Below are 20,974 nucleotides of genomic sequence, written 5' to 3' on the forward strand. Positions count from 1 at the left end.
CTAGACTATAGACTAGACTATAGACTAGACTATAGACTAGACTATAGACTAGACTATAGACTAGACTATAGACTAGACTATAGACTAGACTATAGACCAGACTATAGACTAGACTATAGACTAGACTATAGACTAGACTATAGACTAGACTATAGACTAGACTATAGACTAGACTATAGACTAGACTATAGACTAGACTATAGACTAGACTATAGACTAGACTATAGACTAGACTATAGACTAGACTAAAGACTAGACTATAGACTAGACTAAAGACTAGACTAAAGACTAGACTATAGACTTGACTATAGACTAGACTATAGACTAGACTATAGACTAGACTATAGACTAGACTAAAGACTAGACTATAGACTAGACTATAGACTAGACTATAGACTAGACTATATACTAGACTATAGACTAGACTATAGACTAGACTATAGACTAGACTATAGACTAGACTATAGACTAGACTATAGACTAGACTATAGACTAGACTATAGACTAGACTATAGACTAGACTATAGACTAGACTATAGACTAGACTATAGACCAGACTATAGACTAGACTATAGACTAGACTATAGACTAGACTATAGACTAGACTATAGACTAGACTATAGACTAGACTATAGACTAGACTATAGACTAGATTATAGACTAGACTATAGACTAGACTATAGACTAGACTATAGACTAGACCATAGACTAGACTATATACTAGACTATAGACTAGACTATAGACTAGACTATAGACTAGACTATAGACTAGACTATAGACTAGACTATAGACTAGACTATAGACTAGACTATAGACTAGACTATAGACTAGACTATAGACTAGACTATAGACTAGACTATAGACTAGACTATAGACTAGACTAAAGACTAGACTATAGACTAGACTATAGACTAGACCATAGACTAGACTATAGACTAGACTATAGACTACACTACAGACTAGACTATAGACTAGACTATAGACTACACTACAGACTAGACTATAGACTAGACTATAGACTAGACTATGACTAGACTATAGACTAGACTATAGACTAGACTAGAGACTAGACTATAGACTAGACTATAGACTAGACTATAGACTAGACTATAGACTAGACTATAGACTAGACTATAGACTAGACTATAGACTAGACTATAGACTAGACTATAGACTAGACTATAGACTAGACTATAGACTACTATAGACTAGACTATAGACTAGACTATAGACTAGACTATAGACTAGACTATAGACTAGACTATAGACTAGACTATAGACTAGACTATAGACTAGACTATAGACTAGACTATAGACTAGACTATAGACTAGACTATAGACTAGACTATAGACTAGACTATAGACTAGACTATAGACTAGACTATAGACTAGACTATAGACTAGACTATAGACTAGACTATAGACTAGACTATAGACTAGACTATAGACTAGACTATAGACTAGACTATAGACTAGACTATAGACTAGACTATAGACTAGACCATAGACTAGACTATAGACTAGACCATAGACTAGACCAAAGACTAGACTATAGACTAGACTATAGACTAGACTATAGACTAGACTATAGACTAGACTATAGACTAGACTATAGACTAGACTATAGACTAGACTATAGACTAGACTATAGACTAGACTATAGACTAGACTATAGCCTAGACTATAGACTAGACTATAGCCTAGACTATAGCCTAGACTATAGACTAGACTAAAGACTTGACTATAGACTTGACTATAGACTTGACTATAGACTATACTATATACTAGACTAGTAGACTGTAGACTAGACTACACTATAGACTAGACTGTAGACTAGACTATAGACTACACTACAAACTAAACTATAGACTAGGCTATAGACTAGACTATAAGCTATACTATAGACTAGACTATAGACTAAACTATAGAATATACTATTGACTAGACTATAGACTAGACTTTAGACTTGACTATTGACTTGACTATAGACTAGATTATAGACTAGACTATTGAATTCGCTATAGACTAGATTATAGACTGGCTTTTTTGATTAATAAATGAAGAAATTAATAAATTTGTTATAAATTTTAGACATCTGATCAATTTTCTATGAAAATACTAAAACTTTTTTTATATTTTTATTGTATTTCCAGTTTTGAAAAGGTCTACGCCCCACGAGGACGCCAGACTCTCTGTGAACAACGAAGTCCAGATTTAACCTACAACGATACCATCAAACGTATACAATTAAATAAGGAAAATAGTGAAATTTTAAGGAAATTGGCTGAAAAACAATTGGAGAGAAGGAAAACAATAAAAGACCTTAAAAACGTGCAAATTATAACAAAACAAAGTTTAAACAAATTTAATAATATTCATAAATATAAACAAATTAAACAAAGAAAACGTAGTTTGGGAAAACTAGAAAGTGTTGACTGCGATTTAAATAAACAACAACAATTTCCTTTGAAAAATGAATATACGGTAATACGACCTTTTACAGCAGCAACCACAAATAATTTAAAACAACAACAACAGCGGCAGCAGCAGCAAGCGCTTGGGGAAGAGAGTGAAACCTTAACATATTATTTGCAATTGGCAACGGATTACTATGAACAAGGCTTCCTGAAAAACATAAAATATTTGGAAAACGTAGGAGAACGTAATCAACTGAGACGTAAGAGGCAATTACAGCTACAGCAACAACAACAGCTAAAGCAACAACAAATACACATTTGCAAAGACCTGGCAAATATTTTTACAAATTTATCAACAAAGTCTAGTCTACAAACGGAACGCATAACGGATGCAACGTTAAATAGTAGCGACATTAAACGACGACAAATCAATCAAATCGCCAACAGCGACTACAACTACAAATATAATCCAATTGAAATACAAAATGAAGAATTTCCGCTGAAGGCCGTCGAAAGAAATTGTCCCATTAGAGTCAATATTAAACCACAAACGAACACAGTTAATGTAAAATTGAAAGAGAAATTCTATGGCAAAGAAGGAAACATCCCGTCTCAGAAGGATTCTAATAGCATGAACGATTATTTAAATGGTAATTTGTTATATACACAATTACAGCAGCAACAACAACAACAGCAAGATCTTAATAATTATTCCCATAATCCGGGTAATGCCTTATTAATTGATTCCTTAATTGATAACTTAAAAGATTTAGATATACAAGAAAATCGTACAAATCTACCACGTATAACCCTCACCGATTATACCCACAATTATCCCACCGAATTAAATTCGGACTATCAGCAACAAGAACAACAACATCAACAACAAACTTCAGCTGAAGAAGGTAAAAAACGTTTAGACTCTTATCTTCTTAAACAATCCAGTTTAGATTGCTACAATCTAGACATACCCTTGGATTCCCACTATCACAGTGAAGCCAGACCACCGTAAATTTGTATAAACTTACGCCAAAAAAATCTTTACTCTTTAACAAATCACACAAAAAGAGATTTCTAAATCTCCCTCTCTTTACCATGGTGGCTATTGAACATCGTTCTACATCGGCTACAACTTCAACATCCATATTATCGCCCACCTCAAATACTTCGGCCACTTCTGCCTCCACATCGGCTGCTTCTACTTCTCTATCCACCTTATCCACCGCTACCGCCAATACCCACAAGAAAATGTCCTCAACTTCGGACTCAGTGTCGGCCTCTAAATCAGCCGTTAGTCAGCGTGATGTTGAGGTTAAGGTTTCCAAGAAAAAAGGCTCGACCACCGCTAACGCTACAAATAAAGATGCCACTGCCCTGGAATTGTCAAAAAAGGTTTTGAAATTGGATTTAACGGGAAAAGAAGTGGAGGAGTATTCCTCATTGAAATCGCCCAAATCACCTATAGTAGGTAAGTGTGAAAAAAATCATAAACATGTTTAAATTAGATTTAATCTTCCGGGATTAATTAGTCTACTTTCATAATTGCCTTAATTTTAGCAGATATAGAATAGGCTATTGTCCTGATTTTTGGACTATGGACTTGAATATAGACCATAGACTAGACTATAGGCCAGACTATAGACTATACTATAGAATAGACTAGACTATAGACTAGACTATAGACTAGACTATAGACTAGACTATAGACCAGACTATAGACCAGACTATAGACCAGACTATAGACCAGACTATAGACCAGACTATAGACTATACTATAGACCAGACTATTGACCAGACTAGACTATAGACCAGACTATAGACTAGACTATAGACCAGACTATAGACTAGAATATAGACTAGACTATAGACTAGACTATAGACTATAGACTAGACTATAGACTAGACTATAGACTAGACTATAGACTAGACTATAGACTAGACTATAGACTAGACTATAGACTAGACTATAAACTAGACTATAAACTAGACTATAAACTAGACTATAGACCAGACTATAGACTAGACTATAGACTAGACTATAGACTAGACTATAGACTAGACTATAGACTAGACTATAGACTAGACTATAGACCAGACTATAGACTAGACTATAGACTAGACTATAGACTAGACTATAGACCAGACTATAGACCAGACTATAGACCAGACTAGACTATAGACTAGACTATAGACCAGACTATAGACTAGACTACAGACCAGACTATAGACCAGACTATAGACCAGACTATAGACTAAACTATAGACCAGACTATAGACCAGACTATAGACCAGACTATAGACGAGACTATAGACCAGACTATAGACCAGACTATAGACCAGACCATGGACCAGACTATAGACTAGACTATAGACTAGACTATAGACCAGACTATAGACTAGACTATAGACTATACTATAGACTAGACTATAGACTAGACTATAGACTAGACTTTAGACTAGACTATAGACTAGACTATAGACTAGACTTTAGACTAGACTATAGACTAGACTATAGACTAGACTTTAGACTAGACTATAGACTAGACTATAGACTAGACTATAGACTAGACTATAGACTAGACTATAGACTAGGCTATAGACTAGACTATAGACTATACTATAGACCAGACTATAGACTAGACTATAGACCAGACAATAGACTAGCCTTTAGACTATATTATAGACTAGACTATAGACTAGACTATAGACTAGACTTTAGACTAGACTATAGACTAGACTATAGACTAGACTAGACTATAGACTAGACTATAGACTAGACTATAGACTAGACTAGACTATAGACTAGACTAGACTATAGACTAGACTAGACTATAGACTAGACTATAGACTAGACTATAGACTAGACTATAGACTAGACTATAGACTAGACTATAGACTAGACTATAGACTAGACTGTAGACCAGACTATAGACTAGACTATAGACTATATTATAGACTAGACTATAGACTAGACTATAGACTAGACTTTAGACTAGACTATAGACTAGACTATAGACTAGACTATAGACTATACTATAGACTAGACTATAGACTAGACTATAGACTAGACTTTAGACTAGACTTTAGACTAGACTATAGACTAGACTATAGACTAGACTTTAGACTAGACTATAGACTAGACTATGGACTAGACTATAGACTACACTATAGACTATACTATAGACCAGACTATAGACTAGACTATAGACCAGACAATAGACTAGACTATAGACTATATTATAGACTAGACTATAGACTAGACTATAGACTAGACTTTAGACTAGACTTTAGACTAGACTATAGACTAGACTATAGACTATAGACTAGACTATAGACTAGACTATAGACTAGACTATAGACTAGACTATAGACTAGACTATAGACTAGACTATAGACTAGACTATAGACTAGACTAGACTAGACTAGACTATAGACTAGACTATAGACGAGACTATAACTAGACTATAGACTAGACTATAGACTAGACTATAGACTAGACTATAGACTAGACTTTAGACTAGACTATAGACTAGACTATAGACTAGACTATAGACTAGACTTAGACTAGACTATAGACTAGACTATAGACTAGACTATAGACTAGACTATTAGACTAGACTATAGACTAGACTATAGACTAGACTATAGACTAGACTATAGACTAGACTATAGACTAGACTATAGACTAGACTATAGACTAGACTATAGACTAGACTATAGACTAGACTAGACTAGACTATAGACTAACTATAGACTAGACTATAGACTAGACTATAGACTAGACTATAGACTAGACTATAGACTAGACTATAGACTAGACTATAGACTAGACTATAGACTAGACTATAGACTAGACTAGACTATAGACTAGACTATAGACTAGACTAGACTAGACTAGACTAGACTAGACTAGACTAGACTATAGACTAGACTAGACTATAGACTAGACTATAGACTAGACTATAGACTAGACTATAGACTAGACTATAGACTAGACTATATACTAGACTATAGACTAGACTATAGACTAGACTATAGACTAGACTATAGACTAGACTATAGACTAGACTATAGACTAGACTATAGACCAGACTATCGACTAGACTATAGACCAGACTATAGACCAGACTATAGACCAGACTATAGACCAGACTATAGACTAGACTATAGACCAGACTATAGACCAGACTATAGACCAGACTATAGACCAGACTATAGACCAGACCATAGACCAGACTATAGACTAGACTATAGACCAGACTATAGACTAGACTATAGACTAGACTATAGACTAGAATATAGACTAGACTATAGACTAGACTATAGACCAGACTATAGACTGGACTATAGATTAGACTATAGATTAGACTATAGACTAGATTTTAGACTAGACTATAGACTAGACTATAGACTAGACTATAGACTAGACTATAGACTAGACTATAGACTAGACTATAGACTAGACTATAGACTAGACTATAGGCTAGACTATAGTCCTGACTATAGACTAGACTATAGTGTAGGCTATAGGCTAGACTATGGTCCAGACTATAGGCTAGACTATAGGCTAGACTATGGTCCAGACTATAGGCAAGACTATGGTCCAAACTATAGGCTAAGCATTACGACGATAGTACAGACTATAAACTGGACTTTAGTTCAGAATTGAATTAAAACTGATTTGGAACTTAAGTTGCAGTATTTGCTATAAAACTATTTCGCTTTTCCACTTTATATGGCTTTTTCGTTGTTGGCTTGGGTCTTTAGCTTAACTTAGCAGTAAAAAAGTTTTGAATTGTACCCGAAACTTTTCACAATTTGTTTAAAGTTTTTTTTTTTAACTTCATAAACTTTTGTCCCCCTACTACTTTGAAAAGGTTCATTGATACCAACAAAATTCCTTATGCCGAAGGATAATCATTTGTGGTTTTCTAAAAAAGGTAAAGAAGATGTGCATTACCTTTGTTAGTAAAAATTAAGAACCGAAAGTAAATTTAATAAAACTTTTTAAAATAAATTATAATTTCATTCCCTTTTTTACAGGCCGTTTACCGCATCAAACTTCTTTAAATTCAAGCGTTGACGTAGAAGATCGTAAGACCTTAAGAGAAGCCCTTTACCAGGGCATTTTCCATCGTCATCGAAGAACCATTTTTGCCGTAGGCAGTTTTCTACGCATGCTACGCAGTCGTAATTCACAATATAATACCATACGTAGCTCTTCAGAGGGCGAGGATATCGATGAGGTCGTCAGATAAAATACAATGTGTGAAGATAATGTTAAAAAAACGTAATATTTAAATAAGAAAAAACAGTGAAAATATTAATTATATATAAACTAAAATATAAAAAAAATTAATAATTAAGTTAATGTATTTTATAAAACCAACTAGTAGAAAAAAAAAAACTTTATAAATATTTGTATTAAAAGTAAAAGGAAGAAGAAAACGAAAAAGAAAAATAAGTGGGAACAAGTTCTAAGAATTCAATTAATAATAATTTCTTACTAAATTTAACAATACCCAAACAAGAAAAAACAGGTAAATTATTATGGTTTACAAAATTTAGTAGAAAAATGTCTATAGTTTTCTTTATTTTTAGTAGAATTAGCAAAAAAACACAAACAAAATATTAAAAATAAAACTACTAAAGGCTTGATTACTCAAACGTAAATCTACAAACGTAATATTACGTTAGACTAACGTATCTACTTAGTAGCTTTACATTTGTGTTGGTTGCTTTTAATTGGATTTTTTTTTAATATTTTATTGTTTTATTAGTAGTTTTATGTACTTATCTTTATAAAAAATTATATATTATAAATATTTAACCATTATTTTGTGATTAGAACAAGAAAAAAAGAACAATTCAGGTTTTTAAATTAGCATTCCATTTTGTTTTTTGTTGATATTTCTTAAAAATTTATATTATTTTGCACTTTTATTATAGAAATTTTTTATTAAATATATTTATTTATAAATAAAACTAACAATTACCAATAATTCTTTGTAATTTTTTAAAGAAATCTTAAAAAAATTAAAGTTTAAACAGGCACTGAAGGTTTGGTGTCAAAACAAATGTTAAAATGTCTATAACTTTTGAATTATAAATCAGATTTCTTTTAAATTTGGTAAATTAATAGAGGAGATTTTAAACTTTGATAATATTATGTAAAAAGTAGAAAAATTTATATACAGTTTTCTTTAAACTAAGACAACTTTTATTAATGGTAAAATGTCTCTAACTTCTAAAATATTGCTTAAATTTCTTTAAAATTTGCTAAATTAATAGAAGAGGAGTTAAACTTTTAAGATATTAAGTAAAAAGTTAAAACTTTTAAGCATAGTCATCTTTAAACTAAGACAAGGTGCGTCACCTCTAATGTAAAACTTTACAACTCTCGCTAATATACACTATTTTAGTTATAAACCAAATATATACTTATTATATATCAACTGAAAGGATATTTTGTCTAGTTTTCATTAATAATTAGCTAATTTAATTGAAAATTAGGCAAAAATTCTAAAAAAAATCGTGTTTAAATTGCCGGTAGTATCAAAATTCGTTTAAAACAAATTCCAGACTTTCGATGACTGCTATTAGTAGGGTGCAAAGCTAAAATGTTAAAAAATTATATTCAAATTATTTCTAAATTTGTGTACTTTCAGATAATATTAACTTTTATTTATCCTTCTTAATTAAATTTTGAGAAATATCAAAAAATATAAAGGCCTCTGTTCAAAATAACATACATAATTTGACTAATATTAAAAAAAAACGTATAAATTTTTGTGATTTTAACAAATAAAAACATTTGAAAGCATGATATATTGAAACACCTAAACCTCTTTTATTACTTAACCAAATTTCCAAGTAATCTGAACAATAATTTAGTAATAACTTATTAATAAACATTTGTTTACATCAATTCCACTGTGTCAAAAGCATTGTTTACATTTTTTGGTGTTACCGGATTACTACTACAGCTGTTGTTTACATTTTTCTTGAGCAATAAAAGTTGCCATATTATTATTAATTAAAAACAAACGTTTTTAAGAAGAATTAAAGATATTTGTTGAAAATTTAAGTTACATTAAGGATTATTTCGAAATTTATGTAAAAAACACCTCCCCCTAGTTTAACATTTAAAAGTGAAGTTATAAAAATCTTTATTTACGCCTCAAAATTGTGTGCAAAAAAGAAAAAAACTTTTGCTAATAGCATGTCTATCTACTACTTGAAGTCTTAACTAACTTTTCACTCTATACTTTTGGTTTTATTTTAGACTAAACAAAGAAGAAAAAAAAAAAAGAAAACTTTGTTCCAACAAACTTTTGTTTTTAGCATTTTTCTCCTACATTCAATAAATAAACCATGTGTAAATCAAAAAACGGACATTATTTGAAAATTATACATCAATCAAATGTTAAAAGACAAACAAAAGCAAAAAAACTTTTTAAACAAATATAAAAAGTTTTATAGGTAGAGGAGGTATTTTAAAGGGAAAACTATAAGAAATGTTTAAATGATTTATAGAAAATTAAATAAGTTAATAAATTTCATTAAAAAAGTTACTATTTAACTTTATTTCTTTACTAAACTTAAGATTTTTCTTCAAAATTTAGCATTTTCTGGTAGAAATCTTAAACACAGCTTAAATTACAAATTTCAAATTTTCTTTAAAAGATTTCAATTAATTTTTTACATTTCCAGTTTCTAGCTTGCTTTCTTTACAATTTTAAACCTTAACTAAACTTTCTTTTAATCTCTGTTTAACTTAGCCTTTAACTTAACGCCTAAATGCCCCAAATCCCCCAAAACAGGTTTCAACTACTTTTTTTTATTCTTAATTTTACCTAAAAATTAATAAAATACATATAAAAACATAAAATATATAAAAACTGTTCGAAAATTTTCAAAAGCTTAAAAAGAAATACAATATGGCATTTATATACAGAAATTTAAATATAAAAATTGTTGAAAATAAACGCTAAAATCATGGTAGATTTTATAAAATTTAATAAAAAATGTATTTAAAGTGAAATAATGTTATAAAAATAAGCTAAAATTTATTAAACTGTTTAGAGATAAGCATAAAAATATAAATTATTAGGGTGTGGCAGATTTAAATTAATTTTTTGGAATCTAAAGTATAGTCCAATCTATAAAACATCTACAGTTTAAATTATATATTATTATATAGTACAGACTATAGTCTAATGTGTGATCTTGACTATAGACTAATCTTTGATCTAGACTATAGACTAATTTAAAGTCCAGATTGTAGACTAATCTATAATCCAGAATATAGACTAATCTATAGTCCACATTATAGACTAATCTATAGTCCAGACTATAGGCTAATTTATAGTCCAGACTAGAGACTAATATATAGTCCAGACTATGGACTACTCTATAGTCCAGACTATAAACTAATCTATAGTCCAGACTATAAACTAATCTATAGTCCAAACTATAGACTAATCTATAGTCCAAACTATAGACTAATCTATAGACCAGACTAAAGACTAATCTATAGACCAGACTATAGACTAATCTATAGTCCAGACTATAAACTAATCTATAGCCCAGACTATAGACTAATCTATAGTCCAGACTATAGACTAATCTATAGACCAGACTAAAGACTAATCTATAGTCCAGACTATAGACTAATCTATAGACCAGACTATAGACTAAACTATAGTCCAGACTATAGACTATTCTATAGTGATAATATAGACTTATCTATAGTCCAGACTATAAACTAATCTATAGTCCAAACTATAGACTAATCTATAGACCAGACTATAGACTAAACTATAGTAAGACTATAGACTATTCTGTAGTCCAGACTATAGACTAATCTGTAGTCCAGACTATAGACTAATTTATAGTCCAGACTATAGACTAATCTGTAGTCCAGCCTATTCTAAAGTAAAGACTATACACCATTCCATAGTCTAATCTATAGTGTAGACTGTAGATCAATTCTAGATTATAGTGTATTTTTTTTTTAAATTTATATTTTTTTATGATTATTCTGTTTGAAAAAATGTTTTGACAATTACTTTACATCTATATTTGTCGTTGGAACTTAGCAGCCACATTGCGGTTTTTACAAATTTCTCTTGATTTGCAATATTATTTACAGCACATTTGTATGTATATGTAGTTCTTTTATTATTAAACATTTATTACATTAATATATAGTAATATTATTGTATAAGCTTTATAATTACTTTAATTATTATCAAACATTTATAATTATCATTATTTGCAGTTTAATTTACTTTATTTTTTTGCACTAACCCATATGGCAATATTAATTTAAGTCTATTAACAATATGGCAATATCTACAGCTCTTACTTAATTAACTTTGTCACACCCTGTTAATGCAAACAAACCAGCTACAGCATGACTAACATATAAATAATAAAACATAAACAAACGTTACCCAGCCAAATTAAAAACAAATGCCCAATATTTATACAAACTAACTGAAACAAAGCCTTAATTTATGAAAAAAACCTAAACAAATTAAAGTAATTAAAAACCTTTAACGATATTAAATAAAAAGAAACCCAAAATTATACCATAAATATTAATAAATTTAAAAGAAAAAGGTAATATTTAAAAATAAAAAATATATAGAAAACGATATATATAAAACCATGTCTAAATTATTGATATATAAATAAACTGATATATAACAATCGCTATACAATAAAATCTACATAAATATATATGCATTACAAATATTTATACCTATTATTAATAATATTTTATAAAAATTAATTAATTTCTTTCCACTTTTTTTGTTTATAAAATTATAAGCTTTTTATTTAGTTTGTATTAAAGGTATATCATTTTATTTAATAAATTTGTAGAGAATTGAAAAATTAAATTAGTTTTAATAAAAATAATAAAGAAACTACTAATAAAGGAAAAGAAAATTATTAACAAAATAAATTAATGGTGTTTAAAAGGACTATATAGATGAGACTATAGACTAGACTTTGAACTAGACTATAGACTATAAACTAAAGTAGACTCAAGACTAGACTATAGACTAAACTATAGACTACGCAATAAACTACACTAAAGAAGAGACTATAGACTAAACTATAGACTAGACTAGGGTGTATGCTAGACTATAGACTGGACTATAGGCTAGGCTATAGACTAGACTAAGCTAAAGACTAGACTATAGTCTGGACTATAGACTAGACCAGACTGGACTATAGACTAAACTATAGTCAAAACTTCCATTTAAACTATGACTAGAACTGCAGGTTTGTATTAAAATAAAAAACAAAAAAATACATTAAATATTTACAAAAACAGACTTTAATAAAAATTTACAAATATTTACACATTAAAAATTATAAAAACAACAATAATACTTAAAATATACAAAATTTGCCATTTCCAAACAATTTAAAAAGTATAAAATTATAAAATCATTAAAGAAATATTCAAAAATTCCAGCCGGGAAAATAATGAATAAATCCATTTTTATAAATACTATTTATTCTTTTAAAGACGAAACCCCCTAAATAAATTCTGAGACCAATTTTGCCATAACTTCTGCATATTCACATACCAGTTGGGTAAAGCATGCATGGAAGGCGGTGGTGTTTGATCGGGCATATTAGGATCACTCTTAAAATTTAAATTTTAAAAAATTTAAATAAAAAACTTTTAGAATAAATTAAAAAAAAACTTACTGGTGGATCTGCCACTGCATATGTATCTTCTTCGACCGCTTTTTGTATAGTTCTACGTATTTCCTCGGCCTCTTCTAAGGCTCTGGGATTAACATAAACTGTAGGATCGGTGGGAGCTTCTTGGCCGATATTTAACCATGTAGGCTGTACCACTTGACGGGAAAAACGTGTTTCGTGTCGAACAGGGGTGGCGGGCACAAGTTCTACTTTGGTATCTGCCTTGTTAGGAATGACGGGCCAAGGCTGGAAAGATATTTAAGAGAAATTTAAAAAAAAGGAACATTTTATTTAAACTTGCTTAAAGAAAAACTTACCAATATAAAATCTATCCCGGTGGCTATGATTAACATGTATAAAATCATTTTATTACGGGTAAAATTCATATTTGTTTCATAAATAGATTTAGATGCTCCGTTTTTAATTTTTTCTATAATTTGCTTCTTTTTTATAAAAAAAAAAATAATTTACAGTTAGAGGCGAAAAAACCCTTTTTGATAGGGCTGTATTTTAGAGGCTCAAAAAAGTACTAAAGCTCAAAAGTTTGAAGCATGAAAAAGACATATTTTAAAGTATACAATAAAGTAAAATTTTTAATAAAAAACCAAAAAACTGTTTTAGATTTTTCAATACTAGTAGTGGCTAACTGTCAATAATTTTGCAGCATTTTTGTGTAGGCTTTATACATAAAACTTAATTTATAAAGTCGGCTATAGCTCAGCTTTTTTTTAGGCTAAATTATATTTAAATCGGCTTTTATGTATAGATATTATAGATATTTTTAAATTTTTTCCAATATCTACACTAACCGCATGCTTTATAAATAAAAACAACGGCGTCAAAATCGATTAATAGCAGTGTATTCCTTTCAGTAACACAAACTTGGCAGCACTTATCACTATACTTGACAACCGCATTGACAGTCGCGAAAATTTCTTTTTTATTTTTCTTAAGCCAAAAAATAAATTCAAACTAGAAAATCCAATGTCTAAATCGAAAAAAAACCACAAATCAAGTGATTCCGAATTGGAAACAAGTGATGATTCAACATCCAGCTCTTCAGACTCCACATCTTCGGAGGAAGAGCAAGATAAACGTGAAAAGAAAAAACGTAAACAAAAAGACAAGAAAAAGAAGAAGCACAAGAAAGTAAAAAGCGCAAAGAAAAAATCTTCCAAACATAATTCCGCAAGCGAAGATTCCTCAGATGAATCCGAGGACGAGTCCAAATCCTCAGAAGAAGAGGCTGTGGCAAAGAAAAAGATTAAGAAAGAAGAGGACAAATCGCCGGTTAGAGTAAAAAGAGAAAAATCTCGCAGTGGTGAGCGAGAAACGTATGGAAGAAATTCAAAATGGGAAAGTCCACCGCCGAGAAAAGGCAGAAGTCGCAGTAGAGAAAGACCAAGAAATGATAGAAGTCGCAGTCGGGAGAGACAAAGAAGCGACAGAAGTCGTAGCCGGGAGAGATATAGACCGGAAAGTGGTCGCAGTCATAACAGGGACAGATCGCCAGAATATAAACGCGAGAGAAATTCAGAACGTTATCAGCATTCTAATAAAGATTATCGCGGTGATATTAAAAGAGAGCGTGATGATAGAAGGGATTTTAGAGGCAGAGGAGATAGGGACCAGGATAGAAACTATGATCGAAGAGAGTAAGTGGTAAAAATAACAAATATGTATTTGTAAGACTCTAATTTCCTATATTTTCCTTTACAGCCGCAGTCCAAGACGAGAGAGAGAGCGTTCCCGGGAACGAGATCGAGATTATGTAAAACGTGAAACACGTTCTCCTAACCGTTCTAGAGGAGGAGGAAATCGTTTTAAAAATAAACGCCAAGAAGAAGATAGCAGTAACTACGAATGGGGTAAAGCTTCAGATAATAAAAAATCCGAAAAAGACCAAGAGCCCGAAACAAAAGAAAAGGAAAAACCTAATTTTGCTTTAAGTGGTGCCCTCACCGAAGACGCCAATAAAGTCAACGGTGTAGTAGTGAAGTATGCTGAACCTCCAGAGGCTCGTAAACCCAAGAGACGTTGGCGTTTATATCCCTTTAAAGGAGAAACTGCTTTGCCCGTACTACACATCCATCGCCAAAGTTGTTTTTTGGTGGGTCGTGATCGCAAAGTAGTCGATTTGGCTGTAGATCATCCCAGCTGCTCGAAACAACATGCTGCTCTTCAATATCGCCTAGTACCCTTCGAACGTGAAGATGGCACACAGGGAAAGCGAGTACGTTTGTATTTGATCGATTTGGATTCAGCCAATGGCACTTTCTTGAATAACAAACGTATTGATGCGCGTAAATATTATGAACTGATGGAAAAGGATGTGATAAAGTTTGGTTTTAGCACACGCGAGTATGTTTTACTGCACGAAAACAGTAAAGAGGATCAAGAGGATGATGATATTGAGGTTAAGGAAGAGCCTAAGGATGATTAAATTTAGATTTATTTTAAAAATATGATGCAAATACAAGTTATAATTATTAAAAAAAATTTGTTGTTTTTGGTGAAATTGAAGAAAAATTTGCATGGTTGCAATGAGTTGTAGAGTAGATTAGAATGTCTTGTGCGACGAGGATTATGAATAACATGACCAGGATCAGACAAATCTTGATTTTTCGAAGCGGACATTTAAAGAATTCTCAATGTAAATGAGCAATTTATTTTTTTTTTTTTTTTTTTCAATAAAAATGTATTTTTTTTTGGGGTAAAGGTAAATATGGGCCTAACCTCATTCAGTACGAGATTTTACGTACGTGATGTGTGTTGGCTTTACTACATATTGCATTTAGAATCTAAACTTTACGCATGGTAATCTCGTAATTACTTGTAGTATAATGTAAAAGGGTCTTAACTAACTAGCCGGCTTAAGCGACATGGCTACACATCAAATTTGTTGACTCAAACGGTAAGTTTTTTTACTAAGTGTCGGTTCACACAGGAAAACTTTTGATTTTGTGTGTGAGAAAAAGAGTGAGAAAAGTTACCCAAGAATGTTTCCTGTGTGAACCGGCACTAACACAATCGAAAAACTTGCCGTTTGAGTTAACAAATTTGATGTGTCGCCAAGGCGTTTAAATTTTAAAAGTCAATTTTAAGTCGCCGCCACATTTTTAGTGTGAGCCATCGCCGTCGTTAATATTTGTTGACGCAGGGCTTTGCTATACACAAACCGCAAAATAAGCATAAAAATTACATTGTTTTTAAGATTGCGAAAATTGATTATTTTGTTTAGAAAAATACATAAAGCGATTGGTAAGCTGTACTTGTAAAGCTATTACAACAAGTTTGTGAAATATTTCAGTTGTATATAGCCCTCCTAAAGAAGTCTTTGTTCCCTTAGATTTTTGTTCTTACAACTCAATAAAAGACACACAAGTCCCGTTAGAGTTTATAATCCTGTTAGAAATGCCACCAAAAAAGAAAACTGTAGCCAATGGTTTTATGAATTTCACCTTTGAATGGAAGTCCAAATATGGAAGAAATTTGACATTGACAGAGGCCACCCAAGAGGCGGGCAAAGTATGGGCGGTAAGTTTTTAGATTCAAAGTTTTAATGTTATCTTGGATGCTAAGTGATATTTCCCTCCATCCAACAGACCATGCCTCCAGAGGAACGTGCTGCTTATAAGGAAAAGGCCAAAGAGCAGAAGATTATTTTGAAATCTAGTAAAAATGTTGAAAAGTTAACTTGCACCGGCACACCGGTTGCCTTTATGGAAAGAGAAAAACAAGATTTGGAAAATAAGGAGCGACAAATGAAACGTGATATTGAGAGTACCGTGAGTCGGAGTGTTAAAAATGATGGTGAGTAAGGAATATAAACAGGAAACTGGTTAATTTGTATAATAAAGGGAGGAGAAAATGTTTTTTTTTTACTAAAAGTTTTAAAGATTTTGCAAAATTCTAAAACTGTCTAAAGTATAGCTTCAGAAATCTTTGGGACGAAACAAACAGATGCTAAAATAGATAATATTTTGTTGTAAGGAGGCTCTCTCGAACTTGATAAAATACTCTTTAATAAAATTTAAGGCAGTTTGAGTTCAAAAAGTTGGACTTCAAAGTTCTATTTTTGTGCCATCTACTATATTTTTGTTGGATTTCGTACAAAATATTGATTTAATGGCAAAATTTTGTTAAATTTTTAGTAAAAAAACATTTTTTACCGATTTTTAAAAAGTAGTATTTTAGTACTTTTTTTTAAAAAAGTTTGTGAAATAACTTTTTCGCTAAATTTGAATTTAATTTGCAATAATTTATTAAGAAATAAGAAAATGTTTATGATTTTACAATTTAAAATAGTAGTATTTTAAGTACTTTTTAAATTTAACTTGGGCATTTTTGCTTGTTTAAGCAAACTAACGTTAATAAATCATGTAATATTAAATTCAAGAGATTTTTTAAAAAGTAGTATTTTAGTACTTTTTTTTTGAAAATTTTTAGAAAAATTCCCTTTTTTCAAAATTTTACTACAAATTTTATGTTATTGAATGAAATTGTTAGAAATGTTACAAAAATTAAGAAAATTATGATTTTTCTAACAATTTAAATAGTAGTATTTTTAGTACTTTTTGAAATTTAACAAAATAATTGCAAAATTTTATGTTTTTAAGGAAATGAAGTTTTAAAAATCATAAAATTTTAAATTTAGGACATTTTTTAAAAAAGTAGTATTTTAGTACTTTTTGGAAAATAACACTTTTTGCATATATTTTATATAAATATGTTGTTTTAAAATAAAATTTTTAGAAAAATTACTAAAATTATCAAAATGATGACTTTTTTCTAAGAATTTAAAAAAGTAGTATTTTTAGTACTTTTTCAAAATCTCTCAAAATTTAAAATTTTTAATTTTTTATGCAAATATTGTTAAAAAATTATACAATTTTGAATTTAATATATATTTAAAAAAGTAGTATTTTAGTACATACATTTTTTGGAAAATTTTTAGTATTTTTTTTTTTAATTTAAAAAAAGTTAAAATTTGTATCTTTTTCAGCAATTAAAGTATGAAATATCATAGAATTTTAAATTTAAGACATTTTTCAAAAAGTAGTATTTTAGTACTTTTTTTTTGGAAAATTTCAGAAAAAATTAGTATTTTGCATAAAATTTATATAAATTTGATGCAATTAAATAAAATTAACAAAATGGTGAACATTTTCTAACAATTTAAAAAAGTAGTATTTTTAGTACTTTTTCAAAATCTAAGAAAAATTTGAAAATTTTTAATTTTTTTCTTGTAAATATTGTTTAAAAATCATAAAATTTTAAATTTAGGACATTTTTAAAAAAGTAGTATTTTAGTACTTTTTTGAACATTTTGTAAAAAATTCCTTTTTTGTATACTTTTTTTTAGTATTTTTTTTTTTTTTTTTGAATTTAAAAAAAGTTAAAATTTGTATCTTTTTAGCAATTAAAGTATGAAATATCATAAAATTTTAATTTTAAGACATTTTTGAAAAAGTAGTATTTTAGTACTTTTTTATTTTGGAAAATTTTAGAAAAATTTAGTATTTTGCATAAAATTTATATAAATTTGATGCAATTAAATGAAATTAACAAAATGGTGAACATTTTTTAACAATTTAAAAAAGTAGTATTTTTAGTACTTTTTCAAAATCTAAGAAAAATTTGAAAATTTTTAATTTTTTTCTTGTAAATATTGTTTAGAAATCATAAAATTTTAAATTTAGGACATTTTTAAAAAAGTAGTATTTGTAAAAAATTCCTTTTTTGTATACTTTTCATTACTAATATTGGATTTTTACTTTATTTCAGAACTGGAATTAAAATCCTATTACTTCATAATGGTTAACTATTTCACAAAAACCCTTAAGGGTGGTGTTTATGTACCTGCTGAGCTGTCTGTTTGTGAATATTCCCTAAAAGATGGTGTTAAACGCATGTACCAAACCCTTATTAATCCAGGTTGGTATTGTAATTGAATCTTAATATCAGTTTTAAAATAAAATATCTTTTCGGCATTAAGGTGTCAACATTTATGGCCATCAATATGAGGCACAACATCATTCGGATACCACACACAATCTTCCCTTGCCTCCCAATGCCTTGGGTGAAAAGAATTTAGGTAGTATTTATAATGATATTTTAAATTTCATACGCGATGAGGAAACCAACGACTATCCTCCACTCTACACCCATCGTGATGGTATACATATTGTGGAATCTGTATTGGAATTTCTTAAAGCTGACGTGGGAGCAAATAATATTGATTTAAAGATTTATCCCATACAATATCTATTCTTTATCATGAAAGAAGCCACCTGTGAGGTGGGTGAATTGGAGAAACCAAAAAGTTTTTACATAACTGATGCCTTTTTTGAACGTGATTTCTTTGAATATCAAATTGGTATTGCTTGTCAGGTGAGTTAAGGATTTTTTTTTTTAATTTTATAATTTATATTTTTTTTTTTTGGAGGTAAAGCAATTAATTTTATTTTCAATAAATTTGTAAGCAGTGTTGTTAATCAAGTTTATCAGGAGTTAGTTGTAATGTAGGCTTATAAACAAGGTCCGTATTGTTGGATCCTTGTATATAAATAGTTGTGCTCTCCTTTAGGAATATCTCAAATTTTGAGCTATTGTATTTTTAGATTACTAGAATTGTAAATAAGGTACGAGCGCATTGACGTATCATTGTCTATATATATTTGTGTTAATCTAGTACCTAATCATTAGGCGTTATATAGAAATCTATGTTCTTTCACTTTTTCCATTTGAAATTTATAATTCTCCCTTTTTCTCTTTTTCCCACTTTTAGTACCACGAAGAAATCGACAAAAGTAAATACTGTACTCAATCGTACGTGACACGTTGGGGTTATATGTTCTCGGATTATATGTGTCGTGATATTGCCATACCTTTGATACAGGGACGTCATTGTCCTCAAAATACCAATTTACATGCCATCATAACACCAGCACCCAGTACTTGCCCGGACAATACTTCTTATATATCCATGGGTACCACTTCATCGTATGCCACCAAAGCAGTGGCTGGTTCGAAAATTTACTACGAAGATCAAAAATCTGCCATATCTGATGGTGAAAATAAAAACTATGTTAATAACTTTCCCGCCTTGGGTGGAGCTCGCAAAAAGGTGCCCAATGCTAGCAGCTCCGTTACACCAAAACATTTCAAAAAGTGCTCTGCTACAGATGTGGTAGTGGAAGATGATTGTAAGAACCTTAACCCCTGGACTTCACGTTCACGCAATGTACCGCGTGAACCTGATACTACACACTTTACCATTGATTATACGCGTGATGAATCGGATTTTGATGATTTTAATTCGGTGGCTAGCTTTGGTCGTGGACGTGGCTCTTACATTAGCACCACATTGAATTCTTCAAATACTACTACCGCTTCGGGACGTGGACGTTTTATACGTCAGTAAGATTTAAGTTAAGGATTTTTTTTAAACATTTATCTAAAGTGTTGCTACAATACTTGAAAGCTTTAATTCATAATCCCGTTTTTATAACTCCATTTTTTTATTATTTAATAAGTTTTGAAATGCCTGAAGAGTGTTTATTTTCGGTTTTTTTGATAGTTCATAGTTTATCTCTTTTTAATGGTCTTAACTCAATTGGTTTTTGTAGGACCTTAAAGAATATGTAATAATAATAAAAATACAAATATTTTTGGAAATGAAAATAATCTGAGTTTTAATTCTGAAATTAGTAAAGATTCGGCAGGTCCTATAGTCGTAACTATAGCACAGACTCTATTCTATATTTCAGACTGTAGTCCACTCTATAGACTATATATCTAATAGCTTAAGTCCTTAGCTTTCATG

The 20,974-nt window shown here is 30.1% G+C and overlaps 4 protein-coding genes across 7 annotated transcripts; 3 read left to right on the forward strand and 1 right to left on the reverse strand.

Annotated features, from left to right (window-relative positions):
* Nucleotides 1-2,782: 2,782 nt before the first annotated feature.
* LOC119608618 (platelet binding protein GspB) lies at nucleotides 2,783-10,395 on the forward strand. 2 transcript variants are annotated; one of them, XM_037963104.1, is made up of 3 exons: nucleotides 2,783-3,886; nucleotides 7,296-7,358; nucleotides 7,462-7,699. In XM_037963104.1, exons 1-3 carry the CDS (start codon nucleotides 3,514-3,516, stop codon nucleotides 7,674-7,676), a joined length of 651 nt encoding a protein of 216 aa, XP_037819032.1. In that variant the 5' UTR covers nucleotides 2,783-3,513; the 3' UTR covers nucleotides 7,677-7,699. The 2 variants fall into 2 exon arrangements, with proteins under 2 accessions (XP_037819032.1, XP_037819033.1); XM_037963105.1 differs by lacking the exon at nucleotides 7,296-7,358 and having other exon boundaries at nucleotides 3,225-3,886; nucleotides 7,462-10,395.
* Nucleotides 10,396-12,829: 2,434 nt separating this feature from the next.
* LOC119608622 lies at nucleotides 12,830-13,617 on the reverse strand. The gene is made up of 3 exons (XM_037963112.1): nucleotides 13,464-13,617; nucleotides 13,150-13,392; nucleotides 12,830-13,084 (listed from the first exon to the last, which is right to left on the reverse strand). The coding sequence occupies exons 1-3, from the start codon at nucleotides 13,530-13,532 to the stop codon at nucleotides 12,959-12,961; spliced, it is 438 nt and encodes a 145-aa protein (XP_037819040.1). The 5' UTR covers nucleotides 13,533-13,617; the 3' UTR covers nucleotides 12,830-12,958.
* Nucleotides 13,618-14,030: 413 nt separating this feature from the next.
* Nucleotides 14,031-15,645, forward strand: LOC119608623 (smad nuclear interacting protein 1). Its single transcript, XM_037963113.1, has 2 exons — nucleotides 14,031-14,801; nucleotides 14,866-15,645. Exons 1-2 carry the CDS (start codon nucleotides 14,131-14,133, stop codon nucleotides 15,587-15,589), a joined length of 1,395 nt encoding a protein of 464 aa, XP_037819041.1. The 5' UTR covers nucleotides 14,031-14,130; the 3' UTR covers nucleotides 15,590-15,645.
* A 614-nt stretch (nucleotides 15,646-16,259) lies between these two features.
* On the forward strand, nucleotides 16,260-20,826 carry LOC119608619 (protein maelstrom 1). 3 transcript variants are annotated; one of them, XM_037963107.1, is made up of 6 exons: nucleotides 16,260-16,407; nucleotides 16,478-16,683; nucleotides 16,752-16,959; nucleotides 18,934-19,083; nucleotides 19,145-19,539; nucleotides 19,937-20,826. In XM_037963107.1, the coding sequence occupies exons 2-6, from the start codon at nucleotides 16,561-16,563 to the stop codon at nucleotides 20,570-20,572; spliced, it is 1,512 nt and encodes a 503-aa protein (XP_037819035.1). In that variant the 5' UTR covers nucleotides 16,260-16,407; nucleotides 16,478-16,560; the 3' UTR covers nucleotides 20,573-20,826. The 3 variants fall into 3 exon arrangements, with proteins under 3 accessions (XP_037819035.1, XP_037819034.1, XP_037819036.1); XM_037963106.1 differs by having other exon boundaries at nucleotides 16,496-16,683; XM_037963108.1 differs by lacking the exon at nucleotides 16,260-16,407 and having other exon boundaries at nucleotides 16,414-16,683.
* Nucleotides 20,827-20,974: the final 148 nt, after the last annotated feature.

This window comes from Lucilia sericata, unplaced genomic scaffold (assembly GCF_015586225.1).
Source record: "Lucilia sericata isolate MDLA Ls3-8-SP2 unplaced genomic scaffold, ASM1558622v1 Contig000858F_arrow, whole genome shotgun sequence".
Lineage (NCBI taxonomy): Eukaryota > Metazoa > Arthropoda > Insecta > Diptera > Calliphoridae > Lucilia > Lucilia sericata.